At 39.7% G+C, this 19,701-nt stretch overlaps 1 protein-coding gene across 4 annotated transcripts; it reads right to left on the bottom strand.

The window, feature by feature from the left end:
• Positions 1-219: 219 nt before the first annotated feature.
• Positions 220-19,623, bottom strand: LOC131101579 (proto-oncogene tyrosine-protein kinase Yrk-like). Of its 4 annotated transcripts, none has more exons than XM_058046855.1 (13): positions 19,517-19,623; positions 15,870-15,913; positions 13,521-13,791; positions 13,271-13,373; positions 10,972-11,070; positions 10,762-10,865; positions 9,993-10,142; positions 9,536-9,700; positions 6,746-6,925; positions 4,540-4,616; positions 3,638-3,791; positions 3,278-3,409; positions 220-1,280 (listed from the first exon to the last, which is right to left on the bottom strand). In XM_058046855.1, the coding sequence occupies exons 3-13, from the start codon at positions 13,762-13,764 to the stop codon at positions 1,072-1,074; spliced, it is 1,617 nt and encodes a 538-aa protein (XP_057902838.1). In that variant the 5' UTR covers positions 13,765-13,791; positions 15,870-15,913; positions 19,517-19,623; the 3' UTR covers positions 220-1,071. The 4 variants fall into 4 exon arrangements, with proteins under 4 accessions (XP_057902838.1, XP_057902840.1, XP_057902839.1 ...); XM_058046857.1 differs by lacking the exon at positions 9,536-9,700 and adding an exon at positions 9,041-9,196; XM_058046856.1 differs by having other exon boundaries at positions 13,521-13,794; positions 19,517-19,620.
• Positions 19,624-19,701: the final 78 nt, after the last annotated feature.

Here is a 19,701-nt window from a genome sequence, read left to right as displayed (position 1 = left end):
AAAGTCGACAAACAGTTTGATATAATTGTAAAATTGTAAATCATTTTAATTTAACCTTACCTGGTGCTGTAGCTATGTACATTGTATTATTTTATTCATTTTATGTTGTTAATATGTCATCTAATCGTCCTGGAATTTGAGGAATATATTAAATTAAAAAAAAATCTGTTTGTATATTCCATTTTTGAGTAAAAAACCAAAACCAAATATATCTGATCTTTATTACAACAACAGTGATAGGGGCATCTCAACAAAAAAAGGGGGTACAGTATTGTTAAAAAAAACAAAAAAAGGTATGTATGTATTTCCCTTTTCATGCATGACCTTTCACTTTCACTCCCCCCCCCTCCCAATGAATGAATAAATGCTGACTTTGCTATAAAAGTCTTTGTGATGCACATACATGGAACATGTTAAATAATAAAAAACCTCTAAAGAGATGACTCATATGAAATATAACGTAGAAGACATTCCTCACCATCTCTATGACTCAGTGAAGGTAAATATATATTTTTTTAAGTGGGGAGGGGGGGGGGTGTAATGTGGCCAAAAGACAGCTCCTTTCTACACGGCGTCACCTGACAGGACGTTGGACGCCGATGTCGATCTTTGCCGAGCTGACAAAGGTAAAGATGCGTTCAAGTCGACGTAGATCCCGGTGAATGCGGCAAATGTCGCCGAGGCGCACGCACGTGCACACACGAGCATCACGACGTTCACCTTTCTGTTTGGAAAGACGCTCCGAACCTGTTGCGTCTCGGTCGGCGAACAAAAGGGGACGACGGAACGGAAAGGGTGGGAGAGGAACACGTATGGCGACGGAGGAAGAAGAGGATAATGTGCCAACTCGTCTCCCTCCTCCCAAACCATCTACATCTTCTTTCAGTTCCTTGTTGTCATGGTTACAGAGTAAAGCAACATCACTGCAGGGCCCCCGATCAGCAGAGGTCCAAGTGCGCTTTTCATCCGGGCTGATCTGTCCCGAAAGACGCAGGCGGTGGCGACAGGAAACGATTAAGGCGACAATATAGAAGGTTGATTGTGTGTGTATGTGTGTACTTGTGTGTGTGGTCACAGGTTCTCTCCAGGCTGGTACTGCGGCTCGGTGGCGGTGAAGTAATCCTCCAAGAAGGACTGCAGGTACTCGAAGGTGTGCCTTTCGTCGGCCTCCCGCCTCCAGCACTGCAGCATGAGTTCATGGAGCGAGGCGGGGCAGCCCGGGGCGCAGGCCATCCGGTAGCCTCTCTCCACCTGCTCCAACACCTCGCGGTTGTTCATGCCTTCAAGGGATGGAGGGGCGATGAAGAAAGGGTGGAGGGGGGGGGGCAAATGGTGAAGCGATGCGTGTCGCATACAGAGAAAGCGCCGGTGGCGAGGATGAGCACAACATTAGGTACACCTGCACCGTTGAATCAGAGCAGCCTTTGCCGAGCTAATGAATGCCGCCTACTTTGGGTCGACGGCGACTTTGTGATGAGCCCATTTTCTACTAAAAAAAAACTTCTGTCGTGTTTCGTAACGCCGCATGATCGTTTTTTTTTTTCCCGCGCACATTCGGCATGCCGACAAGCAACTTATTTATTCATCGTGTTCATTTAAAAAGGCATCGTTTTTCAAAACTTGCCACATTACCATTCATGCATTTCCAAAAAGTTCACGCCCCCTGCGGCAACACTCACACCGAGAGACACGTTTCTAATATTTTGGTTGGCGTATTGAACTCTGCAGGGTGGAAACGCCCCCGAGTGTCATCAAATTCATCCGCTCTTCTTATTCAACTTTCTCACGGTCTCATAACGCCTCGTTTATAGCGATTCCCCTGATACAAGATTCAATGTTAAAACCTGCGTCTAAATAAAGTTTTTAACTTTGATAAAGCTCTGAAGATGGGAAATAACACCCCTATATTCACCTTTACATTCCGATTTTTCATTCTTTACATCTCATTGCAACTTTTATGCTGCAGGGACTTCAGACGGGCGCTAGGCAGTTAGCCGCAAGTTCAGTTTTTCTTAACTGAAGAACACAAAAACATACCACTTCCACACAGAACGGGAGGATAACTTTCTTTCACTGTATCCTGTGGGATACGTCATGGATGACCTCATGCAGTGTTAAGGTCATGTGAGCTGTCTACGTGTTTCGTTACTGCCACCTAGTGACCACAACGCGACACGTCGCTAATAATAGATCGTAGTCAAAGTAGTAAAGTTGTCATTTTTTAAAAATTAGGTTGCAAAAAAGTTAAAATATTATGGCAATAACGTCAATGCTTTGAGAAGACAACTTAAAAAGTTACTCAATAGTTGGATCGTTAAAAAAACAGTAGAAATTGAAAAATAATCAGCTGTACTTTTAGGAGAAAATATTAGTCAAAATGTGACAAGAAAATCAAAGAGAAGAGAATAAAAACAGAATAAAGTTGTAATATTATCAGAAACATTTTTCATTTTAGTTGAATTTGAGTTCAAATATTTATATTTGATACATATGTATATATAAGAAAATTTGTATTTTTTGAAAAGTTGTAACACCAGGAAAGGAAAAAAAACTGCTGTTTATGAGAATAAAGTCAAAATATTCTGACAAAAAATTAAATAAAATTAAAAAAAAATTTACAAGAATTATATCCTTTTGATAGTGAATGGAATCAAACATTAAAGGAAAAAAAATATTTTTTAATTTTTTTTAAAAAATATAAAAAATATTTTTTAATATTTTTTTATATTTTATATTTTTAATATTAAGAGAATAAAGTGGAATATGAATGGAATAAAGCCACATTAATAGAAACAAAGATTATTTAATTAAAAAAAAACTTGAAATATTTGGAAAATGATGGTGTCATAAAAATAATTGGAAAAAATATATATATATTTAGTATAATAATTATATACTGTATATCTAACTACATGCTGCTTTACAAAATATCAAAGTTGCCTCCTTTAATTTTTCGCCATGTGGTCCATGCTGAAAAAGCTTTGGACAAAAAAATGTGAAAAATTGTCTTAAATATGGATATTTTTGGCTGATATTAAACTGGATTATTATTAATATTATTATTTGATTATTATTAATCAATATATTTTTGAAAAACCGAGCATGTGAAGCCACAAGATTTGAAGTGGGATTACTGCAATGTCCTTATGTCCCCCCCTTCCCCCCCAAAATAGATGACGGTCCCGTGGGACCCGCTGCGTCCTGCGAGTGTTCCTTCAAAGTTAAAGCCCTGCGAGGCGCACTGACAACGTGAGAAGTGGGGGGGTGGGGGTGGTACCTGGGTACGGCACGCGTCCCTTGGTGATGAGCTCGGTGAGCAGGATGCCGAAGCTCCACACGTCCGACTTGATGGTGAAGCGTCCGTACAGCGCCGCTTCCGGAGCCGTCCACTTGATGGGGAACTTGGCCCCTGAAACCATGGCAACGTGGGGACGTTACATAATGCCGTAAATTAGGATGGCTCATGTGTAAAAAATATCAAATATATATATATACATAAGCACGGAGGCAAGGCAGAGGCGCACTTAATCATCACGCGCTTCCGCCGCGACGCCGCCGTGTCTTGGACCGCTCACACACACACGCACACACACGTACACGTGCACACGCACGCCGACTTAATATCACATCCTGTTACCTTGTCTGGCCGTGTACTCGTTGTCCTCAATGAGCCGCGCCAGGCCAAAGTCGGCGATCTTACACACCAGATTGTCTCCGACGAGGATGTTGGCCGCCCGCAGGTCACGGTGGATGTAATTCATCCTCTCGATGTACGCCATGCCGGCAGCGATCTGCACACGCACAAACTTGCGTCCTTTAAAGTCTTCTAAATGTGACGGCTTCGGGACATTTGGAGTTCTTTTATTTTGGAAGTACACCTGATTCATTTTCATAAGAAAAAATAAAACTGATCCAAAAAGAATAAAAGTATTTATTCTATATGTCTTATATTAATATGCTTAGTTAGAATGTTGGATTCTGGTGCAGATTCTGGAAGATCTAGAAAGCTGGGTTATTGTGTGTGGCTGCTCTATAGGAGTCCACAACTCAATACATTCATTCATTCATTCATTCATTCATTTTCTACTGCTTTTTCCTCACGAGGGTCGCGGGGGTGCTGGAGCCTATCCCAGCTGTCTTTGGACGAGAGGCGGGGTACACCCTGGACTGGTGGCCAGCCAATCACAGGGCACATATAGACAAACAACCATTCACACTCACATTCATACCTATGGACAATTTGGAGTGGCTAATTAACCTAGCATGTTTTTGGAATGTGGGAGGAAACCGGAGTACCCGGAGAAAACCCGAGGAGAAAAACAGAGATGGCCGAGGGTGGAATCGAACCCTGGTCCTCTTAGCTGTGAGGTCTGCACGCTAACCACTCCAACTCAATACAAAGGGTCCAAAATTAGCATAATAGGCCCCCTTTAAAAAATGCTAAAAATCCAGTGGGTGGAATGTAGACCTTTTGGTGCCGCCCCCCCCCGCCACCCCCCCTGACAGGAAGGTGCTTATCATGAGCCATGCTTTAGTCACCTGTGCCGCCATGTCCACAAGCTGGGGCAGCTTCAGGTTCTGGCCCTCCCCGTCTTTAAGGAAGTCCAGCAAACTTCCTGAGAAAGAAAAAAAAGACAATTCCTGATTCTTGGAATTCCCTGGATTCAATATCTCACCCTGTCACCCTGTTTTTGGTTTGGTGTTGAATCTTTAGCAGCCTCCTGCATGGATAAGAATCAGCCATAAATCCTAAGATGAATGGATTGCGGAGACATGCACCAGGTATTACAAGCTAGCAAGCGTTTGACAATCCATCTCTTAAACAACACCAGACTGGGCTGCCGACGAAACTGTTGTTCAATATAACAGTCCGATGCAAGGTCTCAACTCACAAAGAACACTAAAGTTATCACACAGCAACTTAACACTGAAAAGGTATAGCTATAAGAACTATACAAACATGTACACGTTGAAAATGAAAATGTTTTTATCATTGGAGCACAATCGGCATAGAAAATGGATGGATGAATGGTGGTGCAATGCTATCTCTGTCCAACAGGGGGAGCCACAGGAGCCCAGAGGGAGGCTGACATCATTGCAGCGCCCCCGCAAACCACCAACGAATACTTTGCTCATATGCAATACATTATGGGAAAACTTTTAAAGTTGTTTTCATTTTAAACTAGTATCGGTACATGTTATGTACATTTACCTTTTGCGTGTTAAGTTGCTGTGTGATGAGTTTTGGTGTTTGTTGTAAGATGACACCGTGAGTCAGACCGTTTTGAGTGGCACAGCATTTAAACGATTAGCAGTAGTTCTGAAGTTTAAAAAAAAAAAAAGATGTCACAATGTTAGAAGTTAGCCATAAGTTAGCCGCACCGCTGTGGGGGCCAAACATGTAGGGTTCAAAGTTCAAGAGAAATGTAGCTTATACATAGGGAATTTAATTTGAACTTTTGGGTGGTCTTATCTAGATCAGGGGTCTCAAACATGCGGCCAGCGGGCCAAATGTGGCCCGCAGGACACTAGTTTGAGGCCCCCGCCTTGATATGAAAGTTTAATGTTAGTTTGATATGGATGCTGTATGGTATCATGTACCCAGAAAAAATTATGACGTTTGATTCATGTTCATGTTAAAGGTTAAATAACTGTTAGTAGTTATCCTCCCTATCCGTGTGGAAGTGGTAAGTTTTTGGCTATTCAAGTTTAAAGGAAATAACTTGGAGGCTACCGTTTAGGTGGCTAGCTCTCTAGTTTGCGAGTTAGCATGTGTCTCAAGACCCTGCAGTTGCGCAATATGTTGTAAATAAAAAGAGTATAAATGTGACTATAGTCGTGTTTTGTCATGTCTACAGGGCTCTAATAATGCTTTGTTCATTTTAATATGAAAAAAATAATTTGTCTACCCACCAACTATATGTGGTTTCTTAAGTTTTTATTATTTGCTGTTTTATTATTATTATTATATTTATTTATTACTGATTGATTGATTTTCTTTATTCTTGATTTGTTTATTGTTCATGTTATTTTGTGCAGAAAAATAAAAATTAAGTTATTTGAGAACAGTGGAATGTTTTATCAGAGCTTTTATTGTAGAAAATCGGAACCAATGCACTGAAAAAGTTTGTATATTTTTCTGTTTTTAATAAATGCGTTTTTTTGTTTTTTTTTATGGAAAAACTGATGTGGCCCAGTCTCACCCAGACCCTAGCTCCAGTGGCCCATATTAATATTGTTGTTAATAATATTAATATAATAATAGTAATAATAATATTATTATTAAAAATAATAATAAACAATATTATTGTTATTATTATTAATATGTAATAATATATTATATAATAATATAAATAATAATTATAATATATTATATTATATAATGATAATAACATTACTATAACTAATAATAATAACAATAGTAATTCTAATAAAAATAATAATAATAACAATAATAATAATACATTTAATTTCTAATACACTTTACATCAAATAAATGATTTCAAAGTTCACATTTAGCAGATTGCATGACACTTTTACATGTAAAATATGTGTAAAAATATAGGTGTAAAAATGGACTGTTACGTGTAAAATACTATATACCGCCAGAAAGTAACAGTAGTAATTCATACATGAATATATATTCATAATACATATGTCAATGATGGCATATAAAAATGGCAAATAGAAAACACAGCCAACGCAAACCAACTTTCTTCTGAGAGTGTGGGGGAGGGGGGGGTACCTTGGCTCATGAACTCCGTGATGATGTAGATGGGCTCCTCGGACACGACGGCGTAGAGCTGCACCAGCTTGTCATGGCGGAGTCTCTTCATGATCTGAGCCTCCTCCAGGAAGGCCTCGGGGGACATGGTTCCGGGCTTCAGCGTCTTCACCGCAACCTTGGTGGTGCCGTTCCACATGCCTTCCACGTAGACAACGGATATTAGCACACGTGAACACACATAATACACACAATACATACTGCACCTATAGGTAGTACACAGTACATGCCTGCAGCCTTTAAAGCAGGATGTGTTCCATGCATACAAACATGAGATGAGCCAATGTATGTAAGCATGGCTACGGTGGAGCATGCACAAAAAAAAAAAAAAACATGGCGGTGATGTGTGGAAAGCATGCATGACATGAAACCAACACCTACTGCTCTACTCATCTGCAGCACCTGAGCTACTGGGCCGGCTTGGGGGGGGGGGGACAAACCAGACACACAAAGTCACACACAACAACTTCATTTTTCACTTTTTCATACATCTTATGTTCATTTTTTTTTTTTTTTTTTAAATAAGAAATCCAGTACAAGTCTGGCTTACGATGCGCTAATGATGGATCCGCTATAGAACGACCTGATCCACATCTTCAAGATCGCTAGAATCTACCTTTTGTACATTTGGATCCTAATGAGCTTTTAAGTAGAGCTACAATATGCAAAAAAAGAAGAAAGGTGGGGGGGGGGGGGGGGGGGGGGGGGGGCAAAAAGTCATTTACTGAAAACGTGAAATATGCCGTTTATCTGCTGATCAAAAGTTGAAGACCGTCGCTCCAAAAATGACAAAAAAGCCCCCAAAGCAGAAGACAAAAATGTCTCAGTAGGACTCAGTAATGAGGATCTCCACCGTTCTTGTTAACCACTTCAAAAATGGCTTGATGTACGTAGATGTTTCCAGGAGGCAATTGGGAACGTTGGTGGAGATGGCTTCACCAAGGGCGTCAACTGTCTGGAACCGATGGACATTTTTATAAAAAAGCAATCCATCCACAAATGTTCTCCATGGGATGTCAATCAGAAGAACATGAGGGATGGTCCAAAAGAAGTCCTTGGTCAAGCCAGCATCATGAAATGCGGCGTTGTCCTGGTAAAGAACCCAGAAGAACCCAGGACCATCGGTTATGAGGGATACCTGCCGCAAGCGACCGCCGTTTGACGACCCTGCACCACCTGAAACTCCATGTTCCACTGAATGAAAAAGCACCCCGGATCATGATGGACCCCCAGCCACTATTCCAGGTAGAAAACATCTCAGGTGGGATCTCCTTGTCGTGTCAGTAACGTTGGAAGCCATCTGGACCGCCAAGGTTACATTTTTTCCACCTTTCAATGTCCCGTGTTTGATGCCCCCTTCCAAAGTCTAAACGTGGCGTTGAAGGAGACCAGGTCTTTGAATTCCTTTGAAAGCCTTTTTTTCCAGCAGATGGAGTCTGATGGTTATTGTGCTGCAGTCGGCCCCAGTAAGGGTCTTCATTCGGGTCCAGGACCGCCCCCGTGTCTTGACGGACAGCCCATCGGCAGCTCCGCCATCCCAAGCTTCTTAGCTTTAGCCATCAGGAGGGCATGACCGTGTCAATGCCTGACAGAAAATGACAATTTGGGGCAGATTTTGGCTTTTTCTTGAACTTTTGTTCAAGTTTATTTATTTTTCCAAATTTTTTTTGTCACTCCTCTTCTCTTTTTTTCCATATTTTATCTCTACTTAAAACGTCATTAATGTGCTAAATACATATTCTAGTATTTATCAACTGGTCTTATGATTTGGATCAGATATTTTTTAAAAATTACAACACTAAAATTATACAAATACAGAACAATAAAACACAAAACACAGCTGATATAGCTTACGTTATATATTTTATATCATATTGTATAAAATGAATAAAACACAAATGTAGAATAATTTATTTTTAACTATATTTATTATATTCCAAAAAATAAATCTTTTAATACTTGGCGGGGAATACACTAACCCAATCCTCTCTAAATGTTATATTTGTTATATTTATAATATATTTATTATATAAAATAAATATGACTAGAGTATTTTTTTAATTGAACCCAAATTATGAAAATTTTGGAATTTTTTTGATACATTTTAATATACAGTATCACCACGTTTGCATTATATTTATTTTAAAAAAATTAAAAATGTCATTAATTAAGTGAATCTAATTGATGAAGGAATGATTTTGTTTAAAAAAAAACTACAAAAAACTACAAATGGAAGTATCCTAGCAACAGGCTCACCCATCCACACGTCCCCGAAGCAGCCCTGGCCCAGCTTCCTTTGCAGGGCCAGCATGGACCGGGGCACCTCCCAGGCGTCCCGCCCCAGGCCCAATGTGAGCGGGGTGGTGTTGCAGCAGGGCTTGGTCAGGTAGTAACACAGCCCGTCGTTAGTGTCTGACGGCGGGATGGATGGGATGGGGGGGGGGTGGGGGTGGAAAGACGGATGACACGTAAGAGGGCGGGCGGGCGGGTGAGGGGGTCAGAAAGAGGTGGGGTGAGATGATGGTACATGCACATGCAACAACAAAAAAACGGCGGGGGAGGGGGTCCAATCTGTACACCTGACAAAAGTACCGGGACACACCCTACATGGGGAGGGGTGTCCCAATACATATGTCCATATAATGTATATCACTCCCAGACCGTACCTTATTACCCAGGTTTGCACCCACACTGTGACCCTCAAGGACCCCCTCGCCCCCCCCACTACATCAACCCCCCCATAAGTCCTACCCATCCAGACTTCTCCAAACTGGCCGTTGCCCAGTTTCTTAATCAGCTGCAGGGATTCGCGAGGAATCTCCCACATGTCCTTGGTCTTCACCGATAAGTCGGCCAGCTTCGGCATGCCCCGCTTGCAGCTGCCAATCAAGCGGCAGCACAGCCCCGCGGCTCTCTCTGAGCGAGAGAGAGTGGGGGGGGGGGGGCGCAGGAGGGGGGCGGAAAAAACACACATAGGCAAGGGGGGATAAAAAAAAATAAAAACAGGAAATAAAAGCAGGTGATACATTCAAGGAAACGTGTAAATAAAAGAACACGTAACACATGACGAACACACTCCGAGCCTTGTGCTTGTAATACAAACACCATCCACCAGGGGGAGATATAACATTCCCAGTACAGCATATTGTGGACCAAAGTCCACAATGTGGAGACCAGAGGAGTCAAAGAAGGAGAAAGCCGGTGCTACCTGTGTAGTGCTCCACCAGCTGCTGCACCGTGTCAAACTGGGAGCGGGTGGTGATGTAGTAGCCCCCGTTGTCCAGTTTGCGGATCTTATAGTGCTTCACGTGGTCGCCCTTGTTGTCGTCCCAGTCCCGGATGGACAGCGAGTAAGCTCCTGTGGCGGGACACAACATTAGGTACACCTGTGTCAGTCGGGTATGAAGAATATGAAGGAACATTCGGGCTGTAGTCAAACACTTCAAATAGCACATTCGAAAATGAAGAAAAATGTAGCATTTTTACAATTTTTTTTAAATAAAAATTGTCAAATTATTTCTAAAACTTAACATTTAAATTACATTAAATAAAGTTCATTACAAAGTCAAGTCAACGTTAACGTGTTCAATTTCCTGTGTATCAGATACTCTGATGTCCGTGAGGACCAGGTAGGCCTTTAAATTAACCTCAAAATGATTCACACTAAACTCATCACACAGCAACTTGACACTCAAAAGTTAGCTAAGAACTATACAAGTACCAACACCAGTTTAAAATCTATTAATTATCTATTTTTTAAGCTATTTGAACCTATCTTGTACATTTCTTAGATAACCTTTTGAGCGTGTAGTTGCTGTGTGATGAATTCAGTGTTCCTTGTAAAATGAGAAAAACATGAAAATGGAAGTGAAAGTGAATTCATGACAATAAAAACGCTTTTTCATCTGCGTTGTGAATTTTAAAGCAGCGGAGTGTGTGTGTGTGTGTGTGTGTGTGTGTGTGTGTGGTCAGTCAACCTTTGGTGGTCTCGCTCTCTCGTATGAGGAAAGTTCCCCTCTGGTTTCCGTGGCCCAGAAGCTGTCTCTCTGCATCCTTCCTCCCCATCTTTCCAAAATACCACCTGTCACCATGGGAACGCAGCTCAGGTCAGACGGGGCGGACCAAACATGTAAGTGGTAGCCACGTACCGCACATACGTGTGTGTGTGTATGTGTGTGTGTACTCACTCCTCAGCCTGTATGGAGTCAACAGGAGCTACGTAGTTGGATGGGATGTAACCAGCGTTCCCAGTATCTAATGAGCGAGCCTCCCACCAGTCGCCCTCTCTTTAAAAAAAAACCAAAAAAAAAACACAGCATATATTTTTTAGTGCCAACCAATCCCTCATTGATTTTACATTGATGACCAAAATGACTCAATATCGCCCCTTCAGGCATAAACTGGCATTACAAGCAATGATTAATGGCTTTGATGACATATGTCAACAACGTGAGATTTCCTTGGCCGAAAACAAATACAGTAAATTGAAAAGGACATTTAAAAAAAAGTTTGTTATATTTTTAAAATTTTTTAAATAAATTTAATTTTAAAAATAATTTTAAAAAATTTAATTAAAATAAAAACAAACATCCAATAATCAAAATAGCCTTTTTTCAATATTAAATGACATGCTTGTAACGCCGTGTAGATATTTAAACATAAATTACTAATACATTTAATTAAAAAAATAATTTAAAAAAAATTAATTAAAATAAAAACAAACATCCAATAATCAAAATAGCCTTTTTTTCAATATTAAATGACATGCTTGTAACGCCGTGTAGATATTTAAACATAAATTACTAATAAATTTAATTTAAAAAATAATTTTAAAAAATGTAATTAAAATAAAAACAAACATCCAATAATCAAAATAGCCTTTTTTCAATATTAAATGACATGCTTGTAACGCCGTGTAGATATTTAAACATAAATTACTAATAAATTTAATTTAAAAAATAATTTTAAAAAATTTAATTAAAATAAAAACAAACATCCAATAATCAAAATAGCCTTTTTTCAATATTAAATGACATGCTTGTAACGCCGTGTAGATATTTAAACATAAATTACTAATAAATTTAATTTAAAAAATAATTTTAAAAAATGTAATTAAAATAAAAACAAACATACAATAATCAAAATAGCCTTTTTTCAATATTAAATGACATGCTTGTAACGCCGTGTAGATATTTAAACATAAATTACTAATAAATTTAATTTAAAAAATAATTTTAAAAAATTTAATTAAAATAAAAACAAACATACAATAATCAAAATAGCCTTTTTTCAATATTAAATGACATGCTACTAATTGATCAGACTGATATAGTGTAGATGGTGAAATACTATAACATGTAAATAACTACACAAAAGTACCATATGGTTATTTGCTGTAGTTTCAAGCACATTATCCTAAAAGTATTTAGTATTTTTTTAGTATTTTACATCAAACAAATGTAAATATTAGTCAATGACAACATAACTCAACACAAAATTCATTTTTAAATTAATTTTTTTATGATGAAGGGAGAAAAAAATCGCAATGCTACATGGCTAATGTGTCCCCTAAACTCGTTAGCAGCAACAACTGCAGTAGAATCAGCAGAATTTTTCCATTTTTCCAATTTCTTCCTGGTCCTGAAGCAGCAAAACAGCCCCAGACCGTCGCACTACCACCACCGTATTTTACTGTTGATATCGTCTTTTTCTGAAATACGGTCTCAGGGATCATCAAGATGTTTTCTGGCAAAATCGAGACGTGGTTTTGGTCTTGGAACCCTGCCATGCAGGCCGTTTTTGCCCAGTGTCTTTCTTATGGTGGAGTCATGAAAACTGGCCTTAAAGGGGACCTATTTTTGCTCATTTTTGGCCCTTTGTATTGAGTTATGGACTCCTATAGAGCAGCTACACACAATAACCAGCACAGAAAGCTTTCTAGTTCTGCACCTATTCGGCTGTATTTGGATTTCTGAAACTACCACAATACAACATTCTAACTACATTTAGAGGTAGAGTGAGGCAAGTGAGACCTGCACTTCTTTGGATGCTGCTGTGGGGTCTTTTGTGACCTCTTGGATGAGTTGTGGCTGCGCTCTTAGGGGTCATTTTGGTGGGCCGGACACTCCAGGAAAGGTTCAGTACTGTTTCAGGTTTTCAAAAATTTGTGGATAATGGCTCTCGCTGTGGTTTGCTGGAGTCCCAAAGCTTTTTAAATGGCTTTTTAACATTTTTCGGTCGGCCCTCTTTTGTTTAATAGTAACATGGTGCCGCTCTGCGACATCATTCGCAAAAATACGATGAGTTTTCACTGTTTATTATTATTTATTTATTATTATTTATTTATTATTATTAATATTAATCATTGGATGTCCTGGAACTTTTTACTTCTCAGATGTTGATGATTGCAAACTGCGTGTTTTGTTCAGTTGTGTTGTCATTGACTGATTGTTACGATGATGACATCATGATGACATCAGCGCTCACGTGTTGTTGATGATCTGGAACTTCTCCCCTTTCTGGAAGGTGAGGTCATCATCGGTGCGAGCGTCGTAGTCGTAGAGGGCGATGAAGAGCGTGACGCCGGCGCCTGGCCAGCATGCGGAGGAGGAAGGAGTTGTCATATTTTGAGTGAACTCACAGTTTGGAAAAGCGGTAAGTGGGAAAGTGACACACGCGTGTGATATGCGCTAAATCCAAGCTAGCATGCTTTGCCTCGGCGGGAGGTGGAGCCTACTTGTGATGCCGCCAGCCCACTGCTGCGCGTTGGAGTTGGGGAAGATGGCGCTGGACGAGAAGCCCTTGTTGAAGTCGGGGATGGCCTGCGTGGGGTCGGGACAGTAGCGGCCCTGCACCAAGCCCGTCGACGAGCCGCCGTCCACGTCGCCAGGGGACAGCTCGGAGGCGTTGCCGCCGGCGATGGCTAACGTGGCGGCTTCCAACTTGGCGGACTTCTTCTGCTTACAGCAAGCACACCCCATAATAAGCAGCCGGGAGACGGACGGCGTCTGCTGACGTGAAGGCAAGGAGGGGTAGAAAAAACAAAAACAATTTTTTTTTTTTTAGGTACAAGACTGTTGACTACTAACAGCGCTTAGCTTCTTCTTACACTTGTTGGGCTGTTAGAAATGTTTAAAATGTTATGCTAACAGCAGTTAGCCTCTTTGTACACTTGAATGCATGCTAGCAGACATTACATTACATTACATAACATACATTACATTACATTATATTACATACATTACGTCTTGACTGGCCATATTGGAAAAATAAAGCTGAAAATAAATCAATATAAATCATAAATAATATAAATAAATAAATCTGCCGTCATTTAACAAGGAAAATGATCATTTTATAGGAATAATCTCTAATGTTTATGAGGAAAAATTATATTTTAGAGCAAAAACTTGAAATACTAACCAAAATACTATATTTTTTCAAAAGTTGTAGTATTATGAAAAACAACAATGTTGTGATTTTTGAGAAAACGGGGTCAAAAAATTTAGTCAAAATATCACAAGGAAATAGTCATAATTTTAAAAAAATGTATACGAGGAAAAATAACATTTTACCAATAAATTATGGAAAATTATGTGATTAAAAATTTTACAGGAATAATCTTTAATGTTTATGATGAAGAATTATATTTTAGAGCATAAACTTGAAATACTAACCAAAAGACAATATTTAAAAAAAATGTAGTATTATGAAAAACAACAAAGTTGTGATTTTTGAGAAAACAAGGTCAAAAAATTTAGTCAAAATATCACAAGGAAATAGTCGTAATTTTACAAAAATGTATACGAGGAAAAATAACATTTTACCAATAAATTATGGAAAATTATGTGAATAAAAATTTTACAGGAATAATCTTTAATGTTTATGATGAAGAATTATATTTTAGAGCATAAACTTGAAATACTAACCAAAAGACAATATTTTTTCAAAATTTGTAGTATTATGAAAAACAACAAAGTTGTGATTTTTGAGAAAACAAGGTCAAAAAAATTTAGTCAAAATATCACAAGGAAATAGTCATAATTTTACAAAAATATATGCGAGGAAAAATAACATTTTACCAATAAATTATGGAAAATTATGTGTATAAAAAATTTACAGGAATAATCTTTAATGTTTATGATGAAAAATTATATTTTAGAGCAAAAAGTTGAAATACTAACCAAAATACTATATATTTTTCAAAAGTTGTAGTATTATGAAAAACAACAAAGTTGTGATTTTTGAGAAAACAAGGTCAAAATTTTTAGTCAAAATATCACAAGGAAATAGTCATAATTTTACAAAAATGTATACGAGGAAAAATAACATTTTACCAATAAATTATGGAAAATTATGTGAATAAAAATTTTACAGGAATAATCTTTAATGTTTATGATGAAAAATTATATTTTGGAGCATAAACTTGAAATACTAACCAAAAGACAATATTTTAAAAAAAATTGTAGTATCATGAAAAACAACAAAGTTGTGATTTTTGAGAAAACAAGGTCGAAAAAAATTTAGTCAAAATATCACAAGGAAATAGTCGTAATTTTACAAAAATGTATACGAGGAAAAATAACATTTTACCAATAAATTATGGAAAATTATGTGAATAAAATAAAGATATTACAGGAATAATTATAAAAAAAATATTTGTAAGAAGAAAGAAATATATGATTATTTTTGAGAAGCTAAGCTAACTCGTGACACCCCAGCCACTCATCTGGAACTACGTTCTTCATCAGCGGAATCAGACTTGGGTGATGTCATAGAACTTACTAAACAGTGAAAATGGCCACAGTTTGACCCTGGAACTGATCATTTTGTATTTCCATGACTTTCTGTGGGTTGAAAGTTTTCCGAATCAACTTCAGAGGTCGGACTGCATGAGAAAGATGTCAGGCGTCCCTAATAAAGTGTCCAGCGGACACCAGGACGCCAGCATCACTCGTATCGACATGACGTTGATCCGCCTCAGGAAGTCCTGCCGGTTTAGAGAAGTTGTCTACACCACAAGAGGAACACACCGGCCGCACCAACGACACCAAAATCAACGGCGGATCGGGAAGAAAGTTGCTCTCACCTGATGTCTTCCTCTGTCAGATCACCTGTCAATCACCATCGCCACTGCAGGCAGGGGAGGGGGGGGGAGGGGAGGGGAGGGGAAGAGAAAGAGGAAGAAGCGTGAGGAGATCAGAAAGAGACGTGCGAGGTTTGCCACTTCCTCTTTTGGCTTCGCAGTTTCGAGAAGGACGAGTGTGTCATCCTCTCTGGTCAATACCTCTGTGTGTGTGTGTGTGTGTGTGTGTGTGTGTGTGTGTGTGTGTGTGTGGTGAAACAAACAGCCGTGTGTCATCATTGCAAACTGACACACGTTAAAAGTCAGCGTGCAGCTCAACTTCAATGTGTGTCCAACTGTTTTCTTTTTTTTGGGGGGGGGGGTGTTTTGCGGTGGGGGTGCTATTCTGGGAATGATGCTCTTCATTAGGTACACCTGCACATCATGCAAGCCATCCACCCATCCAGGAACAGGCATTCATTTATTGTGCTTCTATTCAAGGCAATTTAAGAACATTTGTTTGTAAATGTCTGGAAAAAAGGCTGGAAATTTACCGAAGTTGTACATTTTTTATAGAAAAAAATTTGGCAATTTACAGAAAAAAAACATAAATTTATGAGAAAAAATATGAATAAAAAAAATGTTGTAAATGTAATATATTTCTGAGAAAATATGACGGAATTGTATGAAATGTGCAACATTTTTCTAGTAAATTTACAACATTATTTCATTACATTTAGCACTTTTTTCAAATTTGTTTTTTATTCAAGAAAAATTAAAAATGTACAAATAAAAAATGAAATACATTTATGAAAAAAATGAATTTAAGAGAATAAAGTAGTAAATGTATGAGAAAAAATTTGTAAATTCATTAGATTAAAATGCTAATTTATGAGATTTAAAAAAATGTAAATTATAAAAATAAAAAATAAATTCATAGGAATAAATTCATAAATTTATGAGAAAAAGAAGACGTACAAAAAAAAATTGTAATATTATCTTTGCCCAAGGCCAAAGGTCACATACAAGTGCCCCCCCCCCTGTTGGTTGTTACCACAAAATATTCAAATAATCTGGCATTTCAAGAAATTTTGTGTCGTAAATTTATGAGAAAAAATATGAATGAAATAAAATGTTGTAAAGGTAATATATTTCTGAGAAAAAGATGACAGAAATGTATAAAATGTACAACATTTTTCTAGTAAATTTACATCATTATTCCATTACATTTAGCACTTTTTTCACATTCGTTAACTATATTTTTAATTTTAAAATAAATCATTTACAAATAAAAAATGAAATACATTTATGAAAAAAAATAATTTAAGAGAATAAAGTAGTAAATGTATGAGAAAAATGTTGTAAATTCATTAGATTAAAATGCTAATTTATGAGATTTTTTTAAAAAAAATGTAAATTTACAAAAATAAATTCATAGGAATAAATTCATAAATTTACAAGGAAAAAAAAGACGTACGAAAAAAGTTGTAATATTATCTTTGCCCAAGGCCAAAGGTCACATACAAGTCGCCCCCCCCCCCCCCTCCTGTTGGTTGTTACCACAAAGTATTCAAATAATCTCACATTTCAAGAAGTTTCATGTCATAAATTTATGACAAAAAATATGAATGAATGCCCGTGGAGGGGGGGGTGAACGTTATAAGGCTCGACATCTGTTTTGCTGCCACGTTACAAATTGTTTTTTATTGCTAATGGCTCATGAACCTTTGACCCCCCCCCCCTCCATTCCCTCGTTTGCCACCACCACAAATAGATGGCAGCCCTGCACAATAACAAAGATGGCGGTGGATGTGCCCTCACGGAGGAACAAACGTGGCCACAACACACACTCCTTCGCTATCAGGTGGACCATCAGGGGGCCGACAGGAAGTTAGCCCTGCTAGAGCTTCCTGTCCACCCCTCTGATGCCAGCCAACCCCCGCCCCCTTTCCTGAAAACGGGACAGCGGCGTCCACACACACACACACGATACACACACATGATACAAAACAGCTGCAGTGCCACATCCAACACCCTTGCCCCCCCCACCCCCCCGCCTCTTTTTTTTTTGTTTGCCTGGGTGATGAAACTTCTGTAAAAAAATCCCCCCCCCCCCCACACACACATTCTATTTGTTCTAGAAGCCACACAAGCTTCCATGAAAGGCAACACAACTCACTATACAACACCCTCATTCATCAATAGTCGTCTGTTCCAGGGTCAAACTGTCACCTAAATGTGCAATGACCTGTCATGCAAGTGTAAAAAGAAGTAGAGCACAATAAAACCCGACATTGTGGAGCTCCGTGTGGCACGTTTGGTGCTCATCAACACAAATTACTAAAAGCTCCAATGGTAGCTTCCATCGTGTCAGCAAACATCTGAGCGACACACCCTTTTCCTGCACGGAGATAAGCTTCTCCCGGTGGGGAATTCTACCACACACACACACACACACATACACACACACACATCAGATGTGCGGTGTTGTGTACTTTCACACCAGCGAGATCCTCTCTTCTTCTTCTCCTCTTCCTCTTTTCTCTCCTTTTACTTTTCTGTTTTAGCCTCACTCGTTCTCACATTGACAGGAAGCCCCGACAGGATGCCGGGTGCGAGTGTTCAGGATGATAGGACAATGGGAAGCGGGCTGTCTCACACACACACACACACACAGGTATGGGGGGGGTGGGGGGTGGAATGGTGGGGGGGGGGGGGGGGGTAGTGAAGGAAAAGGAAAAGTCCTGTTTCCCCACGATGTCGTCATATCCTCCTGATTTGAAGACATTCCTGTCTGTGTTCAGCACTGGAATGCTGATAGCCTGTTGCTATGGTAACCACACACACACACACAGCACTACTAGTGTGTGTGTGTGTGTGTGTGTGTGTGTGTGTGTGTGACGCAGGTGTGCGGCATCCACCTGACATCTGATCAACCTCGATGGAGGTTCTGGCGATCGAGAACGTCGGCCCGTGAAGCCACCGAAAAAAAACAGCTGACCCCGCCTCCTTCCTTCCTTCCTGCCTAACTAGCACCCACAGGCTCAAGGCAGGAAGTGACCTCATCAAGAAACAGGAAGTGATGGGAGTCGGTTTTCCGCCTTTTAAGAGAAATTCCACGGAAACAAGCTATGATGGATGTATGGATGGAAGCCTTGAAGGCCCGATTGCGGCTCGGATGCGGGTCTAAACGGGTCGGCAATGCGGAGAAGGATGCACACGGCCAAACCTTTTCCTCATGCAGCTTCCTGTGGGTGGGGGGGTGGGGGGGGGGGGGTTCCCAGATGAATCCGTGGACTCTACTTCTACTTTGACCCTTCGACTCCGCTCCTTCAATAAAGTTTCGGAGTTGGTTCCCAACTTCACGGCTCAAGTGACTCAACACGCCCCCCCCCCACCCCACGCACTACGTCCCAGTGAAGTATGGGGGGGGGGGGGGGGGGGGGAGACATCTGGGACCTTCTAAGTCATTTGAGGAGCACAACACCACACAACAACACAACGCGGCAGAAAGAACACAATTAGTCCCAGATCCACAACAGTCTTATGCAAGAGATTCCTGATCTGGGAATCTTTCTGGGAAATCACTTAGCTACACACACACACACACACACACACATTAAATCCCAAAACAAGTGTTTGGAATGACAAGAACAAGAATGGGAACTCACCAGTGGAGGCCGTCTTGTGTGTGAGGTGTCACGGCTCCTGGGGGGGGTGAGGGAAGCCGGCTGCCACTTGCTCAGTCAGCTGCGCAACTTTTCGGCGTGAGCGCGCTCCTGGACCGGAAGTACACTTGGCCCACCCCTGAGGAAGGAAGACAGACGCGCGCGCTAAAGAAGCAGAGGGGAGGGGA

The sequence above is a fragment of the Doryrhamphus excisus genome, chromosome 14 (genome assembly GCF_030265055.1).
Source record: "Doryrhamphus excisus isolate RoL2022-K1 chromosome 14, RoL_Dexc_1.0, whole genome shotgun sequence".
NCBI classification, from domain to species: Eukaryota; Metazoa; Chordata; class Actinopteri; order Syngnathiformes; family Syngnathidae; genus Doryrhamphus; species Doryrhamphus excisus.
This window is presented reverse-complemented; position numbering and strand designations above follow the sequence as displayed.

What these genes read in the sequence shown, in the direction of transcription:
- LOC131101579 (XM_058046855.1), bottom strand. Translation starts at nt 13,764, where the DNA reads ATGGGGTGTGCTTGCTGTAAGCAGAAGAAGTCCGCCAAGTTGGAAGCC. An exon ending in GCTGGTGGAGCACTACACAG is followed by an intron (nt 9,701 to 9,992) that starts GTAGCACCGGCT and finishes TCTCTCGCTCAG; the next exon opens with AGAGAGCCGCGGGGCTGTGC. An exon ending in CACGGAGTTCATGAGCCAAG is followed by an intron (nt 4,617 to 6,745) that starts GTACCCCCCCCT and finishes TTTCTTTCTCAG; the next exon opens with GAAGTTTGCTGGACTTCCTT.